The 24,799-nt window shown below is 36.6% G+C and overlaps 1 protein-coding gene across 1 annotated transcript; it reads left to right on the plus strand.

The window, feature by feature from the left end:
* Positions 1-276: 276 nt before the first annotated feature.
* On the plus strand, positions 277-23,719 carry SWT1 (SWT1 RNA endoribonuclease homolog). The gene is made up of 18 exons (XM_088524511.1): positions 277-346; positions 3,487-3,545; positions 5,221-5,962; positions 6,956-7,021; positions 7,145-7,201; positions 7,864-7,993; positions 8,117-8,218; positions 8,790-8,978; positions 9,572-9,665; positions 10,763-10,899; positions 11,613-11,761; positions 13,024-13,162; positions 14,197-14,348; positions 15,162-15,370; positions 15,576-15,704; positions 21,882-21,948; positions 22,260-22,324; positions 23,271-23,719. Exons 1-18 carry the CDS (start codon positions 281-283, stop codon positions 23,374-23,376), a joined length of 2,658 nt encoding a protein of 885 aa, XP_088380637.1. The 5' UTR covers positions 277-280; the 3' UTR covers positions 23,377-23,719.
* The last annotated feature ends 1,080 nt before the right edge of the window (positions 23,720-24,799 follow it).

The following is a 24,799-nucleotide window of genomic DNA, read 5'->3' on the forward strand; positions in this document are numbered from 1 at the left end:
CATTAAGGGCTGTTTGTCCTGTGTATTTGCTGACTCAAAATGCGTGCCTGGAGTAGGAGGATAAAATGCTGTATTTTCTTCCATGACGTTCATCTGTTAGTAAAATGTGAACGCCCAGTGGTGTTCAAGTCCCTGGTGAAAGAGAAGACTAAGAATGTGTTCTGTTTTGCTTTCTTAATGCTGTTTAAAAGTTAATTTTAGGCCAGATATAAATACAGTTGGAAATGGTTTTGAAATGTAAAATAATAACGATAACACTTATTTTTTCCTAGGTTTGGAAATGTCTAAAAAGAAACTGAAGAAATTAAGCAGAAAGGAGGATAGTCTGGATGGTCGGGATGATAAAGTAGGAAGAGCTATATTATTTTTATAAAATGAATAAAATCCCACATTTGAAAGGATAATTATTTATCAGCCTCATGATAGAAAGATGAATCAAATTTTGAAATGAAATGTGGGTTCATTAAAGACAGCAAGAGGATTAGAATCATCAGATTGCTAAAAGATCCTGCCAGATGACCAACTTATTTATTTTGTTTTGTTTTGTTTTTCTCCTGGAGGATATGGGTATCAGAAATGATTGCTGTTTTTTTTTTTTTTCCTTTTAAGTATCTTTCTTGACCAGAAAAACAAGCTCAAAAATGTTAGCAAAAGCACTATTGTATTCCTGGATTACTGTTTGTCTTGAATCATGTTACATTTTAATTAAACACATATTGCACTTCACAGTGTTTTAGCAATTGGTTTTCAAGGAAATACTTTGTCTTAACCGATGCACTGTAAGTCAGTGACCAAAATTGGTGTAGATTCTTAGTATATTCCTGTATGGTCCATGTGTAGTGAGTAAAATTCTACTGAATCTCATGTAAAATGCAGGTTCAACCGGAGTGGTAATCTTTTTGGTTTGGCATATTACCAAAACATTTTCCCATTCTAGTGGTTATTTTTATTGTTTATATACCCTTCTGGAAAGTTACTTCCTATCAGTAGTGTACTATATAGCTAGCTGATGATTAATTTTTAAAAACCTCCGTTTTGGTTTGCTGGATTTTCCCTCCTTTTTGTAAGGTATATATAAAATGAGAGAGTTTTTAATTATCTTATGGGGATGCCTCAGGAAAATGCTTGTAAGTGTCTCTATGTGAGCTTGAGGAGTTTATTGTTTTACAAACCTTTCACTCATATAGAAATGTACAAATATTCGTAACTACATCTTAGTAGTTACAACTCCAAACTCCATTCATCACAATATTAACTGGAACAGCGGTCAGCAAAGCTCTCCTGTGCAAGGAGAGTCTGCACAGCCACCCTTTGGCTGGCAGCGTGATCTGGAAAACAGCGAGTGGTATGTTAGGCACGTGAGTGTAAACTCTGCATGTGAAAAGAATACCTGAAACAGTCCATTCTGAGATGGTGATTACCCAAGAGCTGATAACACAAGGAGGGAGGTAGCGATAACAGTTGCTTATTCTGAGAAAAAGAAGGGGCTAGCTTGAAAAGAAGTATAAAAACAGCACAAAAAATTATAGTTTTCTAAGGAGAGGTTTTTATGGTTAGACAGTAGTAGCAGTTAATTGGGCTTGATCATCCCATGAGCATCACAGCCTCCTTCCAAGTCGGACCTGGTGCCCTCCCTTGTCAGGCCCTGTCATGAGCTTGTGCTCCAGCCAGCAGCCTGACGGTGCCGGCTGCAGTAGGAATGGGCCGGTGCCTACATGGTGTCATGGGGAACTTTGTCACCAGTGTGTGTTAGAAAACTGTATGCAAGGCTTGAGCACCTGTTTCTCCAGCAGGACATTTGCATGCAACAAGGGGAGCAAGTCCTCCCAAATGAGGGGATGTGTGCTTGTTACCTACACTGCCTGTGAAGGAGAGTGTGCAGCATGTGTCATTTACTTGTCTGAGTTAAGAACTTTTTGGTATCAAGTGTTTATTAAACATTTTATAATTGCCCCATATTGTGGCTTATCTGTTGTACTGCTGGTGCTGATTCTGAATGCGTAGTTCACTAATTGCCATATAATTACATGTTGTAAATAAAAGAGTAAAATTTGCTTCGTAATTTGATTTAAATTATTGAATTGTGCAGCCCTTCCTTCAACAAGTTGCATGACAAACTTCAGCAGCCTCAAACAGCCTCTTGCATTAAGGTTCTGTTTGTGCTGTTGTAAAAGAAGCAACGTGGTTAGAAGTTCTTTAGTTTTGTTAAGACCTTAGAGATTTCTGCAACCCTTTTGTTTTTAATTAATTGCTTTCTAATGTGACTCAGCTTTCAATGCAGATATGCTAGGCAGTGTTAAGACTATCCTTATTCTTAACCAGGCCTGTTTCACTGTGATTTCACACTGATGCCCCTGATTAGCAAATCTGGTCAGAATTAATATACATTTCATCTGCATAAACCTCCCATGGAAGTATCTGCTCTTTGGTGCTCGGTGGGACCGTTGCCAGGTATATTTTTTATAGATATATAAAAATGTGTATTGTACATACATGTTAATTCCTTGAATATATGAAACACATGCAGAATCTTAAATGTGGTTAATCATTCAAGCTTTTTCTATTTATAATCCAGGTCTATATGCCATGGTTATTTTTCCCTCTTGTGCTTCTTAGATATAATAAAATTTAACTACAGAATTATAGTGAGGTATGCAGCTACTGTTTTCAAAGGTTGACTTACTCATAGTTATTTTGCCAGTTGATGGGGACAATAGAAAGGACACAGGCACCAATGGAAAGAACAGTCTTGTTTTAATATTAAAGCAATACAGAAATGAAATCATACATTTAACTGAAAATAAGCTTACTGCGCTCTTGGTTTTAGCATCAGAGAAAATAAGCAAAGTAATGCACCTAACCATTACTATATGAGAAAGAGAATAGTGATTAAGAAAAAGATACATCACCAATTGCCTAAATATGTTACTATCATCCAGATCCGTGATCCCTGTTGCAGCAAGGATTTGGAGAACCTTCCTGGCAGTTGGGAGGTCTTACAGGGTGTGTCCACCCGTAAGTGAGGTCTCCAAAGTTGCAGCAAGAGGGTCCAGCTTTTATAGACCCAAATCAGAGAAGCATAATGACGTGCATTTTCTTTGTGAGCAGTGACATCTGGTACATCATACTCCCCGATCATCCAGGACTGGGACCTGGCCAGACTCCAGGCCCCGGAGGAGAGGGTTCTTTGCAAAATTAACACATTGCACAATAGCCTACAGTATAAGTTAGCATAAGCAAGGTCACCATGGCTGGTAAAAGATACAGTTTAGTAAGCCTGCATGCAAGTTAGCGCGGCAGTTCTGAGAGCAAGTTTTATGTACTGCTATAAAGGCTGTTCAAGTCAACCCTGACTCGGGCGTGTCGTTCAGGCCGGGCCGCTTCAACAGTGAATCCAGTGAGAGACAACAGCTTGTTTCATCTTACCAAGATTTTATTTTATTGCAGTTTACTATACAAGCTCTTGGGGTTTTTCTCTTCTTTCAGAACTCTGAATACACAAGATCTTATAATTCTGCTATGAAAAGAGAAACAGAATTTCAGAGGTAAACTCTTGCTTTGTTCTTAAATGTAACAGATGACCATTAAATAGGTAGTAAGTGACTAGGTGGTTGACTGTAAGAATTTTGCTTGATTTGTTCGACAAATAAAATACAGTCCTTTAACAGATGATGTGTTTGTATTTCACTAACGAATAGCTTTTGTTTAGGCAGATCAATTTGTTATAGTGGTTGAAAAAATAGAATCCTAAAACTTTTCTGACTCTATGTTACTGCATTTCAGATAATGTACGAGTGACAACCAGCATTGCTATCATTAAAAAAAAAAAAAAACTTATATAACTTGAGCACTACAATGTCCTGTGTTGCATATTGTGCATAGTCTGTTATCAAGAAAAGAAAAAAATCTTCAGTGTAGCTTGGAGAATAGTTCTGCAGCGAAGTCAGTACCTTTAATCAACTTCTGTAATCCCTAGATCCTTGATTTTTCCTGCTGATTAAAGTAGTTGTAAAATAGCATCTTTTCATCTTAAATGTAGAAAATGTAAACAGAGTTTGAAAGCTTAATGATATAAATTAAAAATGTTCTCATGAGTCCTGAGGTAGTAGATCCTTGGAGTGCTTCTTTATCAGGGCAAGATCTCAGAGCAGTCTCTCTGCATCATTGGGTTGTAAATCACAGGATATTTAGTTGCAGGGTGTTAGTGACAGGTAATGAAATAATTGTACGGGAAGGAATGTATGAAACAAGTACAAAATGTTTTTTCCTGTTGCAAACTTGTCTGCCTTCCTGTAACCCGTTTGGTTTCCAAAGACAGAGGTGCATTTAAGTTATTACCTGTCATGAAAATTTGTTAAATGACTTTTACCTGCCCAGCATTTTTGGTAATGTTGATAGAGCAGGGGAGAATCTTTTTTCAAGTATGTTACATTTAGTATATGATTAAGTACTTTATTTTCTCTTGTAGGAAATAGTTCCAGTTTTGTTTGGAATAGTTATTCACAACTTCTCACATCATTTATCAGTTTTGCAGAATGTTCATAGAATCATAGAATGCTTAAGGTTGGAAGGGTCCTCTAGAGGTCATCTAGTCCAGCCCCTCAATGTTGCTGTATTCCCCCCAGTAGTTACTTTTCCAAGTTCCATAGTCTATTTATTCTCTATCATTTGAAAGTCTTTCAGTGTTTGGTGATGTTCAGTCAAGACCCAACATTTGCTTACTTGAATTTCAGTGGTGTGGCAAATGTAAATGGTAATTTACATTTAATGTAAATTTTTACATGTAATTTACATGTACATTTTTACATGTAATTGTAATTGTAATTTAAGAGCATGTAATTGCTCTTAAAGCTTACCTGTGCATTAAGATGGAATTTAGACTGTATTAAGACTGTAGTCAGGGACCTCTCAAGCCAAAAGCTAGTAAAGTTTAGAAAAAAAAGCTTTTTTTTTTTTCAAGCTGGTATATTGAAGTAAAAATAGTGTTACAGCTAGTAAGACTGTAAACACTAAGAATAGCGTATCTGACTATCTTAAAGGACAGATGTTACCACAAAAATAATCTAGTGTATGAGTTTAGGATGTTCCAAATCAGTACTCATAAATGCATAGCTGGGAGTGGCCAAATCAAGTGCAGGTCGTTTTTCAAGTTCTGTTTCATTATCTGGTTAATTGTCCTATGTGTATATAACATTTCCTTTTTTATGTGACATTTTATAGGCTCAAAATAGAGAAAGGCGTGCAAGAGAAGATAAATGACCAAAGTTCTAATGTTTCTCATGATGCTGATAGATGGTCTCAAGGGAAATCTCCAAACAGAAGCAAAACCACAGACAGTTCTTCAATCCAAATTGAGAAGCGAAAGAAAATAGTTATACAGTTTAAGCCTAAAGAGGTTAAATGTGGGAAAAGTACTAGCACCACTGATGTGGTATCTACTGGTAGGGAAAATCATAACAAAGGTAATCGTTTTGATGGAGCAGAAGGAAAAAGGCTCTTGCATAGTTTTGCACTCCAGAAAGACAAGGTGATGAAGAAAAAGAGAGAGAGAGATCAATTCTGCAAACTAAAAGCTGAACAAACCATGCTGGAGAAGTTTAAGTCTGCTACATGCAATTCACATGTGCCATGCAGAGCATTGAATGGTTCCAAAAAATCGAGTGAAGATGTCAGAACTCAAAAAAAGACAGCTATCACCTCTACAGAGACTGTAAATGATGATACGTTTTCCGCTAAAAAATCACGTATGTTATCTAGGACTTGTGGTGAAGAGGATGAAGAAGAATATGAGGCGTTTTCTAGGAAAAACAAACATACTACCAAACACACACCATCTTACTGTTCAACTGAAACACCGAAACAATGGCACTGGAAAAAAGTGAATGCTGATTCTGATAAAGCTGATACTAATAGGGGGACTGAAGGAGGGTGCTTCGAAGCTGCAGCTTTACGTTTTAAGCGGGTAACAAGAACCTGATTATTCTAGTATTATGCAGATGCTTGCTTCAGGCTAGTTTCTTTATGGCAGTCTGTTTTTGTGTAAATTTTTGTTTGTGTCTTCTTTCAGAGCTCAAATGGAGGACTTTTCTGATCCTAACCTAAACCACATTAATATGCTTCTCTGCTTTGGTGTACACCACTGAGAAAAATACTGGTCTTGCATATCACAAGTTTACACATATGCTTACATAGATTAATGCTGGAGGTGTGGAGTATTTCAGTTTTGGTATAAGTCAACAGATTTGTGAGTGTGTGTGCATACGCCATTATGGCCATCATATAACTTTTTTTTTAAGTGTGTAAACTGACCCCAAAAAAACACTTTCAGCAAAACAGGTGCTCTTTTACCAGCATAGTGAGGCCAGCAGAACTTGCTATTGTAAATCTAGGACTGAAGGAATGATTCCCAGTTAGATGTGATTAGTATGTGTGTGAATCCTAACTTTTATTTGGCTGTGCAACTGTATTTACGTACAGATTTTATTTTGAGTGTTGTTGCTTTTCTGCTCTTTTTTGTTTGTTAATTTGTTTTCAACTTGCTCGGCTGTAGAAATTTCTGTTTGGGTTATGAAGTATGATCATTCTGTGCATACACAGAAAAAGGACTTAATTACTAAAAGTTGAATACAGACTTTAAAGGATCTTTTCAGAAGCCCTTTGGATACTTAATAATAGCTTTAAATAATTGTCTTAAGGACACTAGTTTGAAAGTCAATTTTCAAAAGCTCTTAAGAGATGGGAAAAATAAGCTTACTGGGTAAAACACTGTCTATTTTTTTTTAAAAGAAACCCTGCCTTCTAAGCTGTTTTTTAATGATACTCTAGAGATAAAATTACTAGTCATATTGCTTCATCATGAATAGCAGAAATATGTAACCTATTCGTTTTCTTTGCAAATATTCAGTGCTTTCTAACAAGCACTCTAGGAAATTCTTAGTGCTATTTCTGTTTTTAGACTTTTGAGGTCCCAAGCACATCTGATTCCCAGCAGGATAGTGAGAACGCAAAGTCTCCCCAAAAGGTTGGTGAAGTACTTGTTTTACACTAAGCAGCTATATTCTCGCATTATTAACATGGGGATCATTTGTTTTATCAGTCCTTGACAGTTTGTATTGTTGCTGCAGTATTTTATTTTTTTCTACAGATCTTTGAAGTTTTTCCATCCCACCAAGGCAATCAGAGCCCAGAATCAGATCAAGAGGTTAGTAATGCTCTAACTTAGCACTTCGAAGTTATATACAAAATTTATGGCATTGAGTGCCTGTTACCCAATTTCATGCCCTTTCCTAGTATTCCATATCATTGGTTTGTTATCTGTACTTCTAAGAGTGTGAATTGTTTTTCAAATGCGAAAATGATAATGATAATCGGAAACTTTCTGAAATGGAAAGTTTGCCTTTTTCTTATCCTCTGCAAAGGAAGTGCCCTTCATTGTTGTTTGTATACTCTGCCTATGTCATATTCCAACCTCTGTGGTTTTTTTTTTTTTTCCTTTTTTTTTTCCTCCAATAGCGAGAGAGAGCTGTATTATGTAAGGTATATTTGGCAGGATATTTTTGGTCTATGTAGCAAAAAATAGAACAAAGTTTTGGGATATTAGGCAGAAAGGTCACAAACCTTTCCATATTTTGGACCTTCACTTTTTTGACTTCTTATAGTGGAGGTTGTGTAGCAGATTCTCATGACTTTGTCTGCTATACTAAGTTAATGTTTTTCATGCTTTATTTCTAAAATGAATAATTGTCACAGTTTCATTTAGTAAGTTTTAACACACTATTAATGGAAAAAAGACTCTTATTCAGATGCTCTTTTAAGGAGATTGCTTGTATATAATTAATTTTGTACTTTTTTTTTCTGCTGTAGATGCAGATAGTAGAAGATTTGCATGTTGCTCGTCTTGAAAAAAGGATGGCATTGCCTGTTGTACAGGCTTGTGGAGAGCTTACAAGTATGGAAATAGATCTCCCAGAACAGGATTTAAGTATTTCTGCTGGTATGTTTTGATCTGAGACTCTTGGTACCTGTTTAAGTAGTCATTACAATCAGGTAGTGATCTGAACAGGCAGTACACAATTCTTGTTTTTCACTTTTTTTTTTTTTCCCCCCTAATCTCCAGCGTCTTCTGTTTCTGGTCTAAACATACTAGTGGTGATTGACACAAATATAATGATTAGTCACCTTGACTTCGTCAGGTCCCTGAAATCTGAAACTATACCAGGTATGTGAATACATGGTGAGCAATAGGAAATTTGTAGAATGGGTGATTCTAAGGACTTTCTGAAATCACAAAGCACCTAAAAACTGATAGGCTGTCAGTCACTGCTTTCTTTGTCTCTTGATAAAGCTCACAGAATTTAAGATGTGGGAGCGATTTCTCTGGAATTCTGAGTGTAGACCCTGGTGGTGTTCATGCTTGTTTTTGATATGTTACAAAATTTTTAGATAATTGCTTTTGGCAGGATTAGGATCATGTGTGTTGGTTGATGGTAGCCATACATGGAATCTGTCTGAATATTTGTGGTGCTTTGATATTTTCAGCTAACGAGTATAACCTTAACAAAGGTCCCAGTAGTTTTCAAGTGTGTATCAAATTGTGTTTTTCTGTGTTGTTGTAGTATGTAAACTGGGAGCTGCTGTCTCTCTTAGGCTAGTTTACTGTAAAGCGGATGGGTGTTGGTGTATATGATACTAGACTTGAATGCTAATTGTGCTAATTAAATGTTATGAGCACTAGTTCACTCAGTTCTTTTTTTTTTCCTCTCTCTCTCTTTTTTTTTTTTCCACACCAGGTGTTGGGAGACTTGCATTGATAATTCCATGGGTTGTACTACAAGAATTAGACAACTTAAAGAAGGGGAAAATGTTGCAGCACGTTCGGGACAAAGCTATCCCTGCAGTCCATTTCATCTACATGTGTCTTAAAAACCAAGATTCAAAGCTGTGGGGGCAATCCATGCAGCTTGCTTCTCAAAAAATATGTAAGATATGCACAGTCAATGTGCTTTGGGTATTCTCATCCTTGCAGCTCACTTAGTGCAAGCTTTAATACTATGTTTGAGTTTGATACACTGGTCACTGACTTTGCAGTTCGCTTCTTAAAGCTGGCTAATAGCCTACAGCAGGCTTCAGTGCATAACTGTGGCTTTAGTGTGCAAACGCCTCCTTCAGATTAGTCCTTTGTCCACTGTTGTTTAATTAATTGTTTCTCAGTTTGAGCTGTGTCTTACTAAGTTGTTATGTAGGGAATGACTTAGTCTAGATTCATTTGATTACGTCGTCTCCATCTACAAGCTAAGGATATATTGTACATCTTTGCTTTTTGACTTTTGGGTCAAAAGCGGAACATTCTCCAAAATTCATATATGGCTCACCAAAAATTTTCCAGCAAAATAACGTCATTTCTCTGTAGAGTAGTACTTAATACTTCAAAGCTCAGATTTGTGCTCAGATTACGCTCTCTCTCCTTGTTTGAGGAGCGTTACATCTAAAGACAGTACTATGACTGCACTGAAGTATTTCATATGCTGGGTTACTTCTGAACATGTCAGCACTGTCTTAACTAAACTTGCAGATGGCCTGAGTGACGAGAACAATGATGATCGTGTTTTACAATGTTGTCTGCAGTATCAGAACCTCTTTCCTCAAGCTGTTGTCATACTTTGCACGTGAGTTCTTGTGTGTTTCTAGGTCTGTCATGAGGTATAAGGAGGTCTCCTGATAAATATGACATTTTCAAATCTTGTCTTAAAGTGAAGAGCTGCTTTCAAAATAAGCTTTTTGAGAGCTCTTAAAACTTAGAGCAGGAAGGTCGTAATCAACTATAAAAATTGTAGACTTTCTCACCTTCCTGTGCACCTGGAACAGAATTAATTTTATTTAGGCTTGAATTATAAAACTTTTAAAGCATACTCTCTGGGATTTTATTCCAATTTCTTATTAAAAATATCTTTGAGTTATGAAGTTGAAAAAGTAGTTGTATTAGTGACTGACACCCAATTAGATATTTGATTTCTGCCCACCTCTTTGAAGGAGAGAAAAACATTGATGAGTGTTAATCTTAGGAGGAGGGAAGGTGAATATAGATTTACCTCTGCTCTTGTTCTGTGAGACTTGGCTTCTGAAAGTTGATTCTTGTTTTGATACAAGGCACGTGAAGCTAGTTTTAAAAAGGCAATACTCCCTGACTGTGAGCAGCTTTTATTAAAAAAAAAGTTTCCAGTATTACTTCAGTAAGGGGGTATCACAATCACAGCATGAGTTTGGTTGTCCATGATGGTTTTAGATTTCTCTGAAAATAGAGCAGGTGGTGACTTAAGTGTTCTTTATCTGAATGAAGTGTCCTTCCTACATCAACGCAAGCATCTGAAATTTGGAGACAGTATTAAGAGTCCAACTTTGTACTGTGCATCTGTAGTAGTTCTACTACTCAGAGCAGAATTTGTGAGGATTTGGCCTGTTGGACTGTAAAAATAGGTTTGTAAAACTAGGTTTTGTAATATCCATCCAATAAAATGTTACTTGCCAACATGACCTTGCTTGCATCCTAAGATCACAGCAATTAGACATCATAGCTGCTTTGGGTAATTTTCTAGTCCATTTTTTGAACTGTTTCTAATTGCTTGAGAAGGAAAACTTTGCATATCGTGAAGCTCACAAAATAAGCTTACTGAAGGCAATTTTTTCAGTGTATTACTTAATATGTAACTTAAATATTTAGTATGTAACCATGTCAGTTTTATGTCAAAAGTTAATTCTCTTGTAGGGATGATAAGAATTTATGCAATAAAGCCATTGTGAGTGAGGTAAACGCATTCTGCAAAGCAGACTTGGTTATTGCTCTACGGAATCTGAACGTAAACAAACGGCAGAGTTGTGTCGATCTACAGCAATCCGAATGTGGTAAGTTTGTTTAATGGGCACATGTTTCAAAAGTCAGCAGTTATGCATAGCAGTCAGTGTAGGGGAGAGAGAATAGTCTCCACTATTAGCTCCCTTTTCATATACTTTGAATCTTGGCTGTCATTGTGTTTGGAGCAATCTTCTGAAAGATTGAGATGTTTATTAAGTGTCTCTTAAATTTCAGGACATTTCAATATTACATATTTTTATTTACAGAAGAACACAACATCAATTTCTGTATTTATATCACTGTTTAAAATGTGTCGTCAACATCTTTGGACTGAAAAGAGTTTTTTCCACTTTTCCAGTTTTTCCAAAAATCCAGAGATTTTTGTGTTGCCTGATCATGTTTCTAGATATGCAAATACAATTGTTTGTATTAAATAGGTGTAAGAAATGATTTTATTATACTTGCTAATAATCCCTCTGGTTGTGTAGGAGTTATTTAAAGGAAAAGAATAAATGTGGAGTAAGATCACAAATAAAAAATGTTCTGGGGGAATTGGATCCTTTTGGTTAGCAGCTCATAATTAAAAATGGTGCTAGTGTGTGTAAGTAGAAGTACTTGAAAATGTCTGCGTTGTAACCTAATGTAGAAAGGCAGTCTGTCTTTCCTTTTACTTTCATTTATAACAAGTAATTAGTGTACTGTCAACATAAATTGGATGCAGAGCAGTTTCAATAAATGCTTTTTATTGTCACTGATTTGACAGATACAGAATTCCTGAAAACAGGAGGAGATGCTCATCTTACTGCTCAATTCCCGACTATACTTCTACACCTTGAAAAGAACTTAGGAGAAGCTTTATCTTGTATTTTGGAGACTGAAATGAAAATTGCATTTGGAAACCTGTGGATGGAGGTGGTTTTTTATGTTGTCTTGTTCGATATTTCAAATGTTAAGATGTTTAAGTCACTTTGGTGTCTTTATGGTGTTAATACTTTTGCTAAAACCAAACAGTATAGTTATTTAGATCACGAACATAATACAGTGTTTTGCTTTTATAACAAGATTATACGATTTGACCAGTAATGATTGTGCAGTGTTTTAGTAATGCAGTAATAGAAATTCCAGGAGTGGCAGGAGTGAATGTTTCAGAACTCTCTGTATTAATTACATTGCATTTAGACATGTACTTTTCTAAGAGGCTTAAAACACTTAAATTTTGGAGAACTCGAAACATTTTGCTATTACTTAGCTGTATTTAAGAATGTTTTGTTATGAAGCAGTTATCATTTTCATGTAAAGTGACAAGATAATGAGAATTTATCTTCTTAAACTGTTCAGGGAAATTTGTGGAAAAGGTTAGAAATAGCTTACTTTTTCCTGTACTTTGATTTGAACCAAAGGGATTTTGAGGGTGTTCTATAATTTATGTCTTTGCCTCTCAGTGAAGATTATTGCTGTATGATTTCATATGCAAGGTTAACTTGGAAAATGATCACTTTTGTGAAATTACAGTGAAATTTCCCCTCCATCCCTACCGGCTCCAAAAAAAAAGAGCAACCCTCAAGTCCTGCTCTACTACTCCTCACTTGAGTAGAATGATTCCTTTGTCACAAGACAAAGCTTTGATTAGGTGTTAACTTTTTGGCACTTTTCATTGTCTTGGTTCTGGTTAACATCTTCACAAATTTTGGGAAAATATTAAATTGTGTTTTTATATATTACTTTATGTAGAGTCAGAGCTATGCAAAATAAGGTTGCTTTTGCTTTTTTAAGTAATACTAATCAAAGGCATATTTATTGTTACTCTAGTTCTTGTGTGTTGAGTAATAAATCTGCTTCGAGAGATTACTCAAGTACATTTGTACTACTTGAGAAAAGAGAAACCCAAAAGTCATGAGGATAGTAAGAATTACTCTAGTATAGCACATACTTCTAAGTGAACATATCTGTGTAACCCATGCTGCTGCTGAATCTTTTTTTTTTAATAGACAGACTTGTTAAAGTTAGGTAAATCTTATTTCTGAGGAACCTTTGGAATACTATTTTAGCAAGCACAAATGATAACAGACATTAAAGAACAGGTGTGAAATGTATATGTATATATTGTATATAATATATCAATGTATAAGTGTATATAAAAATCAGCTTCAAATTTTAAACATACTGTTTTACAGATACTTTATCTGAAGCCACCATGGACATTAGCAAACTTGCTGCAGTGTTATAAAAAACACTGGGTGGCTGTTTTTGGTCATGTTGTGCCAAGGAGTTTACTTGCAACTGTTGAATATCTCTATAAACACTTATGTACAGGTAAGATTCTCAGAGAATGTTTGTACACTGGCCAATAAACTCATTCTGTCTTTTGTAGTCAGAGTTACAGAAGTAGACACTGTGAAAAGGCACATGCTTTGTGTCTTTAAATAGTATTATATTCCATCCTCTTCTGTTTTATTTTATTTTATTTAATTTAAGATTATCCAAATGGAGCCATATATTGGACCTATTACCTATTTTCATATGTATCCACAACTTCTCACCCAGATGGGTGAAAAAATCTCAATACTGCTTTTGTGTGTAGAGTCAGGAGTGAACTGAAATTGAACAGTGAATAACTGTTTAAAAAAAAAAAAGGGGAGGAGAGAGAGAGAAAAGTAAGTTGGTTCTGAAATGTATTTCTCTCTTCTTTTTTTCTTCTGCGTTTTTCTACTTCTTTTTTTCAAAAAACACTAAAATCTAATGTGTGGATATTTAGGCATTTAAGAATTTATTTAACATATTTTTATGTACCTGCACAAATCAAATGAAGAATGTTTTCGTAAACAGTTAATAATTGTCATCAAAGTCTCTGAACTATTTTTAAAAGGTAAATCTTTCTCCCTCCTTTGCTATCAAATTAGATTTGGTTATGGAGTTCATCTATTGACCTGCATTTGCCTAATAAATTGGGGAGAAGCAAAGTCTGTCTAATATGGTGGATGTGACCAGGCAAGTTTACTTTCCAAAAGAAGAGGCAAAACTTTCATTTGTTCGGAGTTAAAGATTTTAGCAAATATAGCTGTTTGGGGATATTTGTTCTGCAGCAATATGCTAGATAGGTCTGTTGAGCTTCTTGGCAAGTCTAGGATGAGTTGGGGCTACTCGATTAAAAAGTACAAGTCTTAAACCTACACAGTGTTGTTAATATTTCTCTGCAGCCTCTTTCACCTAATGTTTTTGTATCATTTTCCAGACTTCTTATATTCTTTGGTTAATTTACATATTTGAGTATTAAATTTTCCTCCTAAGATTGATAACTCCAAACACCACATTTTTTTTTATTTCCCACCTTCCTCTTAACATTAAAGTACCAACTCAAACAGCTGACTCCTCGACAGCTGGTATGTTGCTCCAGGAATCCAAAAAGCTGCTGCATGCTTTCAGTTCAAGGTCAGATTACAATGGTGTGCTTCCTCGGGCTTACGCTGAAGTCACTAAGCTCCACCAAACACTTATAGAGGTAAGGGGAGCTTCAGTAGGTATTCTCCTAGCGTGTTCTTAAAGTTGCTCCATGTTCCATTTAAAAGCTTGCCTTAGATATCTATTTTTCCCCGTAGAAGTGCTGTTGAGAAAGTGTTTTCAGAATGAATAGGTGCTAATTTTTTTTCCTGTAGTAAAGTCTTTATTAGAGTACTTGCTAGTCTTTTTTTTTTTTTTTTTTTTTCTCCTCACATAAATAGTGTCAACATTGTGGTTGAAGAATATTGTTTAGCTGTTTTCAGGAAAAATGTTGGATGCTAGTTTTCTGCTGCTATGTGTTCCATTGTTCTCATATCATTGTTTCTAGGTATATTATTTCAGCTTTTATTGTCTTGCTAGCTGTATTCTATATGAAGGAAAGACTTGGGTATATTATGTGCTTCACGATATTTAGTTTCAAGTGTGCTGGTGTTCTGTGTTCTGAAAAGTGTGCTTCTGCTTGGCTCTGAGATGCTGTGAAAGAAATTTCAGTGTCTTGGATTGTGTTATTTCCTAATTCCATACATAATGGTATGAAAAACGAGAGTTCTTACCAGCTTACTATTCCTCTAAAACTTTCCCTTTGCCTCAGTTTACTATCTGCAGAAATTCTAATATTTACAAAAGAAAGATTTGGTGAAAGATTGAGAGATGCTTAAGAAAAATGGGCAGTAATAAATATGGTTATGGCTACAAGAGATCTGCCTTGCTTTATGAGCATTGTTTAAATGGGAAAAGAAAAACAACATTTTAAAGTTTTCAACTTTTCTTAGATTAAAAACTGAAAACATTGTTTACTAAACTGTTTCATAAGGTAAAATCAGGCAGTGGACAAGATTTGTCAGAAGACACCATGGTTCTTTCAGAAAATGCTATATGTGAAAAAATGGAAGCAATGACACCAAGTCTGCAAAATTGTGAAGAAAAAAAGTTGCATTCAAGTATTCACATGGCTCAAGAAAACAGATATCAGGAAATCTGGTCAGTCTTGGAAGGTGTATGGAATACAATAAACTTGTACAGGTACAGTGTGCTAAATAAATTCACAATTTTTACATAACCTCATATTATTTTGCAGCAAATGTACTTTGGAAAGTGTTAGGGTGTTTTGTTTTGCTTTGTTGTTTTTTTTTTTTTTCTCCTTATTCTGGAGAATAAGCTATTGGCAAGAAGCTATTAGTAATTAAGATTGTGATTAAGATTTTTCATTGTTTCTTTCCAATATTAGTGTTGAAATTTTCCAGAAGTTGGACCCCAACACGATAGCTGTGACTTCGAAGTCTTCATTTGAAGAAGCTTTTTTAGGCTTGCAAAAACTGATAGCAGCTGTGAATGATATCCTTGAAGGAATTCGTAGGCAAGTCCTTAAACTATTCATAAGTCATAAAAATCACTTAAAAGCTATATTTTTGATGCCAAACTGTAATCTATTCTGAATGATTAGTTATGTAATCTTCAGTTAAAACAAACAAACAAACAAAAAAACCACTGCAATGGAATAGTTATCTAGGATTTTCTCTGAGTGATTTTCTTTAAAAGTTTCGTTTAGAAATGTTTGCCCTAAATTTGTCCTGCAGATTTGCAGTAGGGGGCATCATGGAGCAAGAAATTCTGGGACCTGAATTTATAATCTTTCATTTTAACTCTGAACGTAGATATTCAAAGGAATTGGAAACTCCTGAGTAATTTTCCAAAACCAGCCAAGAGCTGTATTTATTTATTTATAAATCATTGTGATTTGACTGCTTTGCTTGCATTAACTGCTTTGGAAAATTTATCAGCCTCCTTAAGGTATACCGAAGTGGTGTGATCTATATGAACTGTTTTATACAACTAAAACATTTTAAAGTAATTATGGATTGGATAATATTTGTGAGGGCTTTCAGTGATGGTTTGCACTTGTATTTGTGTATATTTGGAACTGTAACAAGGTATTTTACTAATGAGGCAAATAAGTAAAGGTAGAGCAATTTTGTTCATGCATATGTTCATATTGAGGTGTACGCCCAAGCTAGTAGAAAATTGTACTTATTGTACTTGCAGCTTTTTGTGATCCCTTCTGAAATATATTTCTTTTGTCTTGTTGCTCTTAAATATTTCCCTTAATAAATTGATGGGAATGTTAGAATTAGCCTTTCTAAGGCTAGTTCTAAAAGAATAAGAAAGCTTCATTAGCAGCCTTTAATTTATCTGTAGGGATTTATGTAAGCCAGAAATTTTGCCTGAGTGTAAATTATGGTTTAAGAGTTCCTATGCACCCTCAGAGAATTTTAATTGGAGAGAAATTTACTGCCTTTGTGTTTCCTGCTTAAGTTACTTTTAGGTAGGGAATAAAAAAAAATAGAAAAGAAAAAAAGCCTGATTATTGGTGAATTCATATAGTTATTTCAATCTGATGCTTTTTTTATTAGTATGCTAAGAAAAGTTGTTTTGTTCCTATTTACTAGTAAAAATATTTTGTTTCTATACCATAGCTCACAATTTACAGCAAGTACCATTAAATGCTTCTATGCACTTAGGATCATATGTGGCGAGGTGTAAAATACTTCTATGTTATATACCTGTACCTACCTATAGGTAGGTAACCTAAAGCCCTGCTTATCTAATACTATATTTAAATGGAATTTGGACTTAATAAATTTCTAATGCTATTGCTGGGAGAGCACTGAGCTAGTGGCAGACTGTACAAACATTTTAAATTCAGAAATGTATTAATATTATATTAATAAATTCAGAAATGCTGTGCTTGTGTATTATTTATAATGGATAGCAGAATTTGCGTAATCGGCCAAGCTCAGCCTTGCGGGTGAGGAAGAGGAGGTTTTTTAACCTCTGACTCCTAATCTCGTTTGGAGTGTGACGATGCATGGTCAAATGAGCACAGCTCAGAACTGGATTAGAGGCAGATGAAGGTCTGAAGAGGCATCTTGGAGAGAGGGACTGTAGGAGGAAATTTTCCTCTCTTAAGAGGTCAGCACTAACACGAAAATGTCCCTGCAGTTACTGAGAAAAAATAACCTTGCACCAGTGGTAATATCTCTAAAGCTCATCTTTTTTAAAGACTCTTGTAGTTGAATCATCGTGTCCGATATAGCTGAAAATGTGAAATATCTGATCAAAGCGTCTCTTCTTTTTTTTTTTTTTTTGTATGTGGATTCAGTGTATTGTGCTAGTTCAGATGAATTTGGCTGAAGGCTACTGGGTCTGCATGTGCTCGTTTCCCTGCTGCCTGTTCTAATGGCAGCTATAAGAAACCACAGTATTTTAATATCTCCCTCTGTCAAATAGAGTTGCAATTGACCAATGCTTAACATGGTGGGAGGCAGTGGTAATGTTGTTGCTTAAGCCTCATTGCCTTTAATCCAGCCGAAAAAGCAGTGAAGTTCTTAGGACTCCATAGAAGTAAATGAATTAATCTTGTAAAAGCTGTGATCCTTTTTGATCCTGTAAAGCTGCAAAATGGGCATCTCGCCAAAGTGGCACTAGGATCTGGCATCAAAAGTACTTTTCTAAAGAAGCAAGCATGACCTTAACTTCTTATTTTAGGAAAAAAAAAACTTGTAATTTCCCAGTGGACAAAAGTCCAGCATGTGTTTATCATTATAAAAGCACTTGCCCAAGTCCCTCATTCCAGCACAGTGTAATGAAGTTATCAAGATTTTAAGCTTCATGTAGGTTTTATTTTCTATTTCTAAACTTTTTTTCCCCTCTGATCTTTTGAGTTTAAGGTTAATCAGTGTTCTTAGTGGATTGTCTTGCATGCAATTAAATCATATGTCCTGATTAAGCTCATGGATTTGTCAAATTGGTTAATGGTTTATGACAGTTTCATCAGTTTTATGCCACAGGCTATTACAGAGAAGGTGTAGAGAGGAATGGCTCAGTATGTAGTTCTGAGTTACAGCGATTTGGCTGGATTTATGAGAGATTGCTGTGTATTCTCGTGGGACTTGGTAGCCATCTACTTTACATGTTGTTGGCCAGTGTTTAGTGTTCGTGAGGGGTTGGCAGGCTGACCTACTTTCAGTGCCAGGTTACTTTTTCTTGTCTATTTGTTAAATTTCTGATTCTTTTATGAACAGGCTTTGCTTGTTTCCCAGTTCTCTATCCACAAGCAATGAAAAGTGTCTCAGGCCATTTCCTGTCTTCCTCCGTTGTTGGTTGTCTTACCCTGCTCTCTGTCCGCACTGGCTCTGTCTCTCTTTTGATGCTGTCAGGTGAATAAATGTTGAGTGCTGGCGAAGTCCTACGGCTAATGAGGCAGAAGGGCTCGGATCCTGGGTGGGACCTGGAAAAGCTCTTAGCCTCCAGCGTGGAAATAACCAAGGGAGCATGACTCTTTACATCTCAGTAGCCATAAAGACTTGTTTATTTTCTTGGTCCTAGTAAGAATTTTACAGCCTGCTTCTTTTCTTTCTCTCCTCTCCCCTAAGAGAGGCTTAACCTCTGTTTGGTTGCGGTGTGGAAACTAGATCGCCCACTCCCTACTAAAAGATGCTGTTCTGCAGAGTAGCCTGTTCAGTACATTGCACAGAACCGTAGTCTGGTTCATAGTTTGAGCCCAGAACAAGTTGCGTTTTAGCAGCAATCCAACCCTTAGGTCACCCAGCACCTTTGCCACCACCTGCTCAAAGCATGAAGTTTGGAGTAATTAAAAGATGGCAAGTGCATAACACAGGCTCCATACTTTTACATAAGAGCCTGTTTGCTTCACGTGTTACTGACTGAGCAGTTGCTTTGCAGAGCTGCTTCTGTACCTGAGGAATCTTCTTCCATAGAAAGACTTTGAAAAGGAGAACATGAATTAAGAATAAATGTGCTTGCGAACATTTTCGTATTTCTGGCAATACCCTGGAAATTCTCTTTACCCTCTTAAATATTCTCTCAGGGTAGAATAGTGGTTACAGGACATGAATGGAACTGTTAAAAGCAGTTGACAGCAGTGTGAAATCATTGCCCTGCTGACAACTTTTGTGAGGGGGGAAAAGTAAGAAGTATTTCAAGATTGGAACTTGTACTGCAGTTCATATTTAGTTGAAAACAAAAACTCTTTTGTAGTGAATGCTGACCTGGTAAGAATTTGTGGGGGAAGTTAATATGTAAGTTCTTCTCTCATCAGATTCTTTTGAGCACTTCATGTAACAATGTTTGTTCATTGAAAACAACAAGCATCTTTTACTTGAAGACACTGTAACACATTTAGCCAAATCTTAGACCTCAGAAATTATCATTATGGCTATCCTGTCCCCCTGCATAAAATAGGTTACAGAATTAAATGTTAAATAACTTACATGCTTATTTACACGTCTTACTTCAAATTTCCAAAGCACTGGAAGCCCAGACAGTTTCTACACCTGCCTGGGATCTAGCAGCTGAGAGTGGGCCAAGGCGGTGGTGTTAGCAGCTTGCTGATGTGCTTTGGTCACCTGTACAAAAGTAAGGATGCTTTCCAGTCTGATGTCCTCACAGAAGAACAGTGTGAGGAGTAATTAGAGTTGCCTTGTTCAGTGCCTCATCTGGGAAACTCCAGTGAAACTGCTCTGCAGTCTGGAGCATCCTGATCAGTGTCAGGATTCGGGGATGGTGGTGGATTGACGGGGTGACGAGCATGTCCCTCAGCCTGCCCGCTGCATCTCCTGCCGCTGCAGGAAAAGCCTCTTGAGTGTGTTTTGCCCCACCACATTGCATGGCAGCATATAGTGATGCTCAGGTCAAATTATGAGTAATGTTCTGTCTTCCGTGTGTTTTATACTGTGTTCTGTTTTGCGGAAATAACTGCTAAAGACAAAAGTTTTGCTCCTTTTAGTGTAAAACAGACGGCAGAATAGTACAAACTGCCTCAAGATGGAAATCAGCAGTTCCCAGGCTTTGCTATGTGAGTTTCTCGCTGCCGTCCGCGATGACGGGTAGCTAAAGCTGCGAGCCGGTGGCTGCGTGTACCTGGTGGTGGGGCTCGCACTGGTGCTGCCAGCCCCCGCAGCATCTGCGAGGAGCTCTGCGGAACGGGCTGCACGCGTTCGTGGGGGCGACGGGAGCGCCCCGAGCCAGGCCGCAGCCGGCACCCTCGAGGCAGCTCTGGGAGACTGAGCCGGTCGCTTCTCCTGATGGCTCCTCCTTGGCTGAGTGAGCTTGCGTTTTTACTTTGAAAAAGGAAAAACAAAAAAACAGGGTATATCATCTTAGGAAGGGAGAAAGAGTATGTGATTAATCTGTGTTAGCTGCTACACTTTCATTTTTACTTGATTTTACATAGGAATGAAAGCATCCAACTTGGTAATTGCGTTATATTTTAAGATTTATCATCGTCTTCCCACTGATTTAAAGTATGTTGCCTTTTTTAACTTAAGATTTTTCTGTTTTGATTGGTGATGTGGTTTTCTTTCGTTCGTTCGTTCGTTTCCTAATTACTTCATTTATAAGGGATCACAATTACAAGGTGGGGGAAGGGAGAAAAGAATTTGGATACTTTACCATAGGAAAGCCAATAGAGCTTCCAGATTTCTTTTTTTTTTTTCTAGAATTGAGTCATTTTCTTTTTCTATTTAAATACTCAAAACTTAATATAGGCAGAATTTTATCAGATTTTCTTAAAATATTTTATGTGTTATGTGGTCTTTATTATTATGTAATTCTCACTTTTTTCCCCACTAGTGAATACACAGAAGGTTGCACTGAGATAGAGGTGGATTTTATCAGTTTAACTAGAAAGATTTTTTTTTTTTTTTTTTTGTGAGAGAGAGAGAGAGAGAGACTTGTTTCCTTATTGGAACATTTGGGGGATTTATGGAAAAGGGCTTGTATATCTCATAACCTCACAGTGTTGTAAGGAGAGACCAACGCGAGCACTTTATTTTGTGGTAGGTATCTCTGTTTGCAGCACGTCGAACGACGACTAGATTTTGGGAGAGACTGCGCTGTTTCTGGCTGCCATGTACTGTCTATGGCTGAAGGAAATATCAGTATTGCACATGAAACTTGGTTTTTCACACAGTCACCTCTCTTCAGCTGCTAAATCCTCCTTTCAGTTCTCAATATTGTGTGTGTAATTGTCTGGGTTTTATTAGAAGTAGCAAAAACATGATGTTAGAAAGTAAAATTCAAGCTGTATGTAAAAATACTGGAGGAAATGAAGTGCAGCTCCAACTAGTGTGGGAAAGTTTTGCTTGGGGTGTCGGTTTTCTTCTGCTCCACATTAAGACAAGAGCCTTTGCTCTGTGAAACAAAAAGTGTTCTGTTATCGGTGGTTTTCTTCCTGCCTATGTAGAGAAATAGCTTGTAAAAACATCAGTTGAATTTTTAATTAGGAAAAACTTTTGTAGAATGCTCTCCTAGACAGGATAAGCTCATTTAATTCTTTTGGGGGGAATGGAAAGGGTTGGATGGAAAATTCTTCTAAGATGACAATTTCCTTTTTTTCAAAAAAAAAAAGCAATTAGTTTTCTTTTCATGATGCATTTCTGACTTTTTTTTAACTCTTTCATAGAGTCCTTAAAAAGAGTTTTTAAACTGTATCTTTTTTATTCTTCTCCCGCAGAATTCTGAGCCCCAACAGTACTTTTCAAGATATTTGGACCCTCTATAACTTCCTCATAAGCAATGAGGTATTAATTTTTCTTTAATGTTTTATCAGATACAGGATTTGATCTTACTTATTAGACATCAGACATAGTGAAAAAACACATTTATCCAAAAGTTGTTTAAAAATGAAGTTGGAGTGGTAACTGCATTTTCAATATATACAGGAGAGTGCTGAATTTGTATTGTGTTTTATACCATGTAGCATGACCTGCTTATTCCATAGTCTAAACCTTGAGATTGTTAGATAACACACTGTGCTGTATGAGCTGTATGATTTTAATTAGTATATTTTACTTGGTAAATTAGTGTGTTAACCATTTTTTCTTTGTTTTAGATAAATAGCAGTATAAAATTTACTGCTGAGGAGCTTTATGACTGTGTTTCACAAGAAACATATAGGTAAGCCAATTATGACCATACTGGATGGGTTTCGAGAAAAAAACTGTAGCATGTACTGCATTAACCAAAGTATTGTAAGTTTTTTTTGTTTGTTTGTTTGCTTTAAAAAAAATATTGCCACTGTTTCTGCACTACATGGAATCACTCTTTCAACTCAACCTGCGATTCTGGAGGCCTGACTATGTGACTAAATTCCCTATCCATGAAAACAGCACTGTCCAAAGTCGTCGTATGTAGTTAAGCTATGAAGTATAATCAGAAAAAAAAGAAGCACCTCAAACTTAAGTTTCCAATTACTGTTTTGATTTAGGAGGCTTTTTTTACATTTTTACAGTTAAATCTTAAACGGATACAAAAGGCAGGTAAATATTTTCTTTAATGTTCCTGTTTTGTGGATATAAACTAGATATATCTTACCAAGGTAAGAAGAATAGTTCCACTAGATGTGTAAAAGTCTTACAAATTATTTTAATGTGAGTTGGAAAATTATTCCGTAGCATTACCAGATTGCAAACGAGCTTCAGAGAGGGCACTATAGTTGTCATGGCCTGAATACAAGTCATGCACTCAGTAGTTTCTAAGGCCTTGGGGTTTTCCATGGTGAGGAACATGTGACAGTTGATACTCTTTTCTAAATGACCGTTTGATGTAAAGGCCAAGTGATAGGAAGAATTATTCAGGCTCTGCTTTACAAGTCTTGAACCTTGCCTAAACTAAGGAAATGTTTTGTTTGGAGCCCTGAGCAGCACACTTAAAAGCTGTATGTTATTTTTGCACTGTCCTTTGTGACCTAGTGCACTTACCTTGAGATAACCTGCCAAAGGAGCGCACTGCCCTTAATGTTCTTTCCCACATTCCTCTCAAACATGTCATGTCAATTTTAACTAGACATTGTGCCATAGAAGGTAGTTTCTTGCTTCTTGACAATCTATCTTTTCTTCCCTAGAGAAAGGCTCTCAGTTGGATGTTGCCAGTTGGCTCAGCTGGAACACACTATTAAGCAGTGCAGTGCGTCCGTTCACATGGAAGCAAAGAACAGGGGCTGGCTGTGATGCTTCAGGCAAGGTTTGGAGCTGCGGTGCTCACCCCCTTCACTTTCTTTGTCCAAACTAAGTATAACTCTTGCGGTAGGGAAGGGGCAAAGGTATCAGAGGAGCCAAAAATCTGCCTTTTTTACGTGATGGTGCTGTTTTATATTTGTTAAAATTAAAAAAAAAAATTACACATAGAAATCCTTAAAAGACAGAATTCCTGCTAAGAACTGCAGCTTAGTAGAATTTTCTGTCTTCAGAGGGGCTGTAGCTGGATACTGCAGAAGCTCAGTATCCACAACGATGGTGAGCTTAAAACATCAGTTCTAAGCTCCAAAAGAGTTAATGTTATCTGTTCTTGAGAGGTTAGATCTGTTGCTCATGTTTGTATAGAAAAACAAGTGTGAGGGAGTTGTTTTTTGGCAGATTAAATAGATGAACGAAAGTGGGGGAAGGTGAGGAACAAAATGTGTTGTGGGAGGTAGCGCGCTGACCAGACAACAGAGAGTGGCTGCCTCGTACGTCAGATCCCTCTGATGTTTACTGTGTAGAAGGGAAGCGTTTGAACAAAGGTGGAACAGGGCTCTTGCCCCACGTTCTACAACAATACAAGGCTTAAGAGAAGATGCAACATGGAAAAAGGAAATGGATTTTTTTAAGTCATGACAATATTTATCCTGGACCTATTTTTAATGCTTTTGTCAACATGCCTAAAATATCTAGTATCTTATGGGGGAAAAGAAGGCTTCAAGCCAGTGACAACAGTGAAATTATATTAGACTTGTAATTAATTAATTACAATTTTACTAAGTTTGGAGGAAAACACTATTTTTTCCTTCATTAAAGTATCCTCTTAATTGTAGTAGCCCTCGTACAGTAGGATTTTTTTTTAGAAAAACTCCTGGAAAATCCCTCCTCCTTCTCTTCGGTTCTCCTGTAAAGGCAACTTTTTGGGGGTTTTGGCCTCTGTAGGTTATAATCCAGGCCTTGCCTTGTCACAACTCTTCAGGTGACAGCTCTAGCTGAAACCTTACCTGTTCTTCCAAAGTAGATTTAAGTTGAGGAGACTTTCTAAAAGCCATTTTCAGGGCTGCTGGGGCCTTTGAAGCTACCTCTTTGATGTATGTTTGTATTTGTACAGAAAGAACTGGTACAGTTCTAGATGTTTATTTTTAATATTAAACTTTTGAATGTATTTGTAAAGTCTTGATTGTTAAAAAAACTAACTTATTGTTATAATAAATAGTTGATTCTAGATGTTTATGGTCCCTTGAATACATGCTGGCCTGTGTGTCTAACTGTCTGAATGTGAGATTTCGTTTCTAGGGTGGCAAACTTTCTTTTGTGTAAATTCTCCCCCTAAAGAAAGGACACAAACATCATTTACAGCAATCCTGTGGTGCAAGGATTTCCCAAAAGGTACCTTTAATGTGTTTGCAGCAGC

This window comes from Tinamus guttatus, unplaced genomic scaffold (genome assembly GCF_059628265.1).
Source record: "Tinamus guttatus ecotype Peru unplaced genomic scaffold, ASM5962826v1 Tinamus_guttatus_pri_ptg000211l, whole genome shotgun sequence".
In the NCBI taxonomy this organism is placed as follows: Eukaryota; Metazoa; Chordata; class Aves; order Tinamiformes; family Tinamidae; genus Tinamus; species Tinamus guttatus.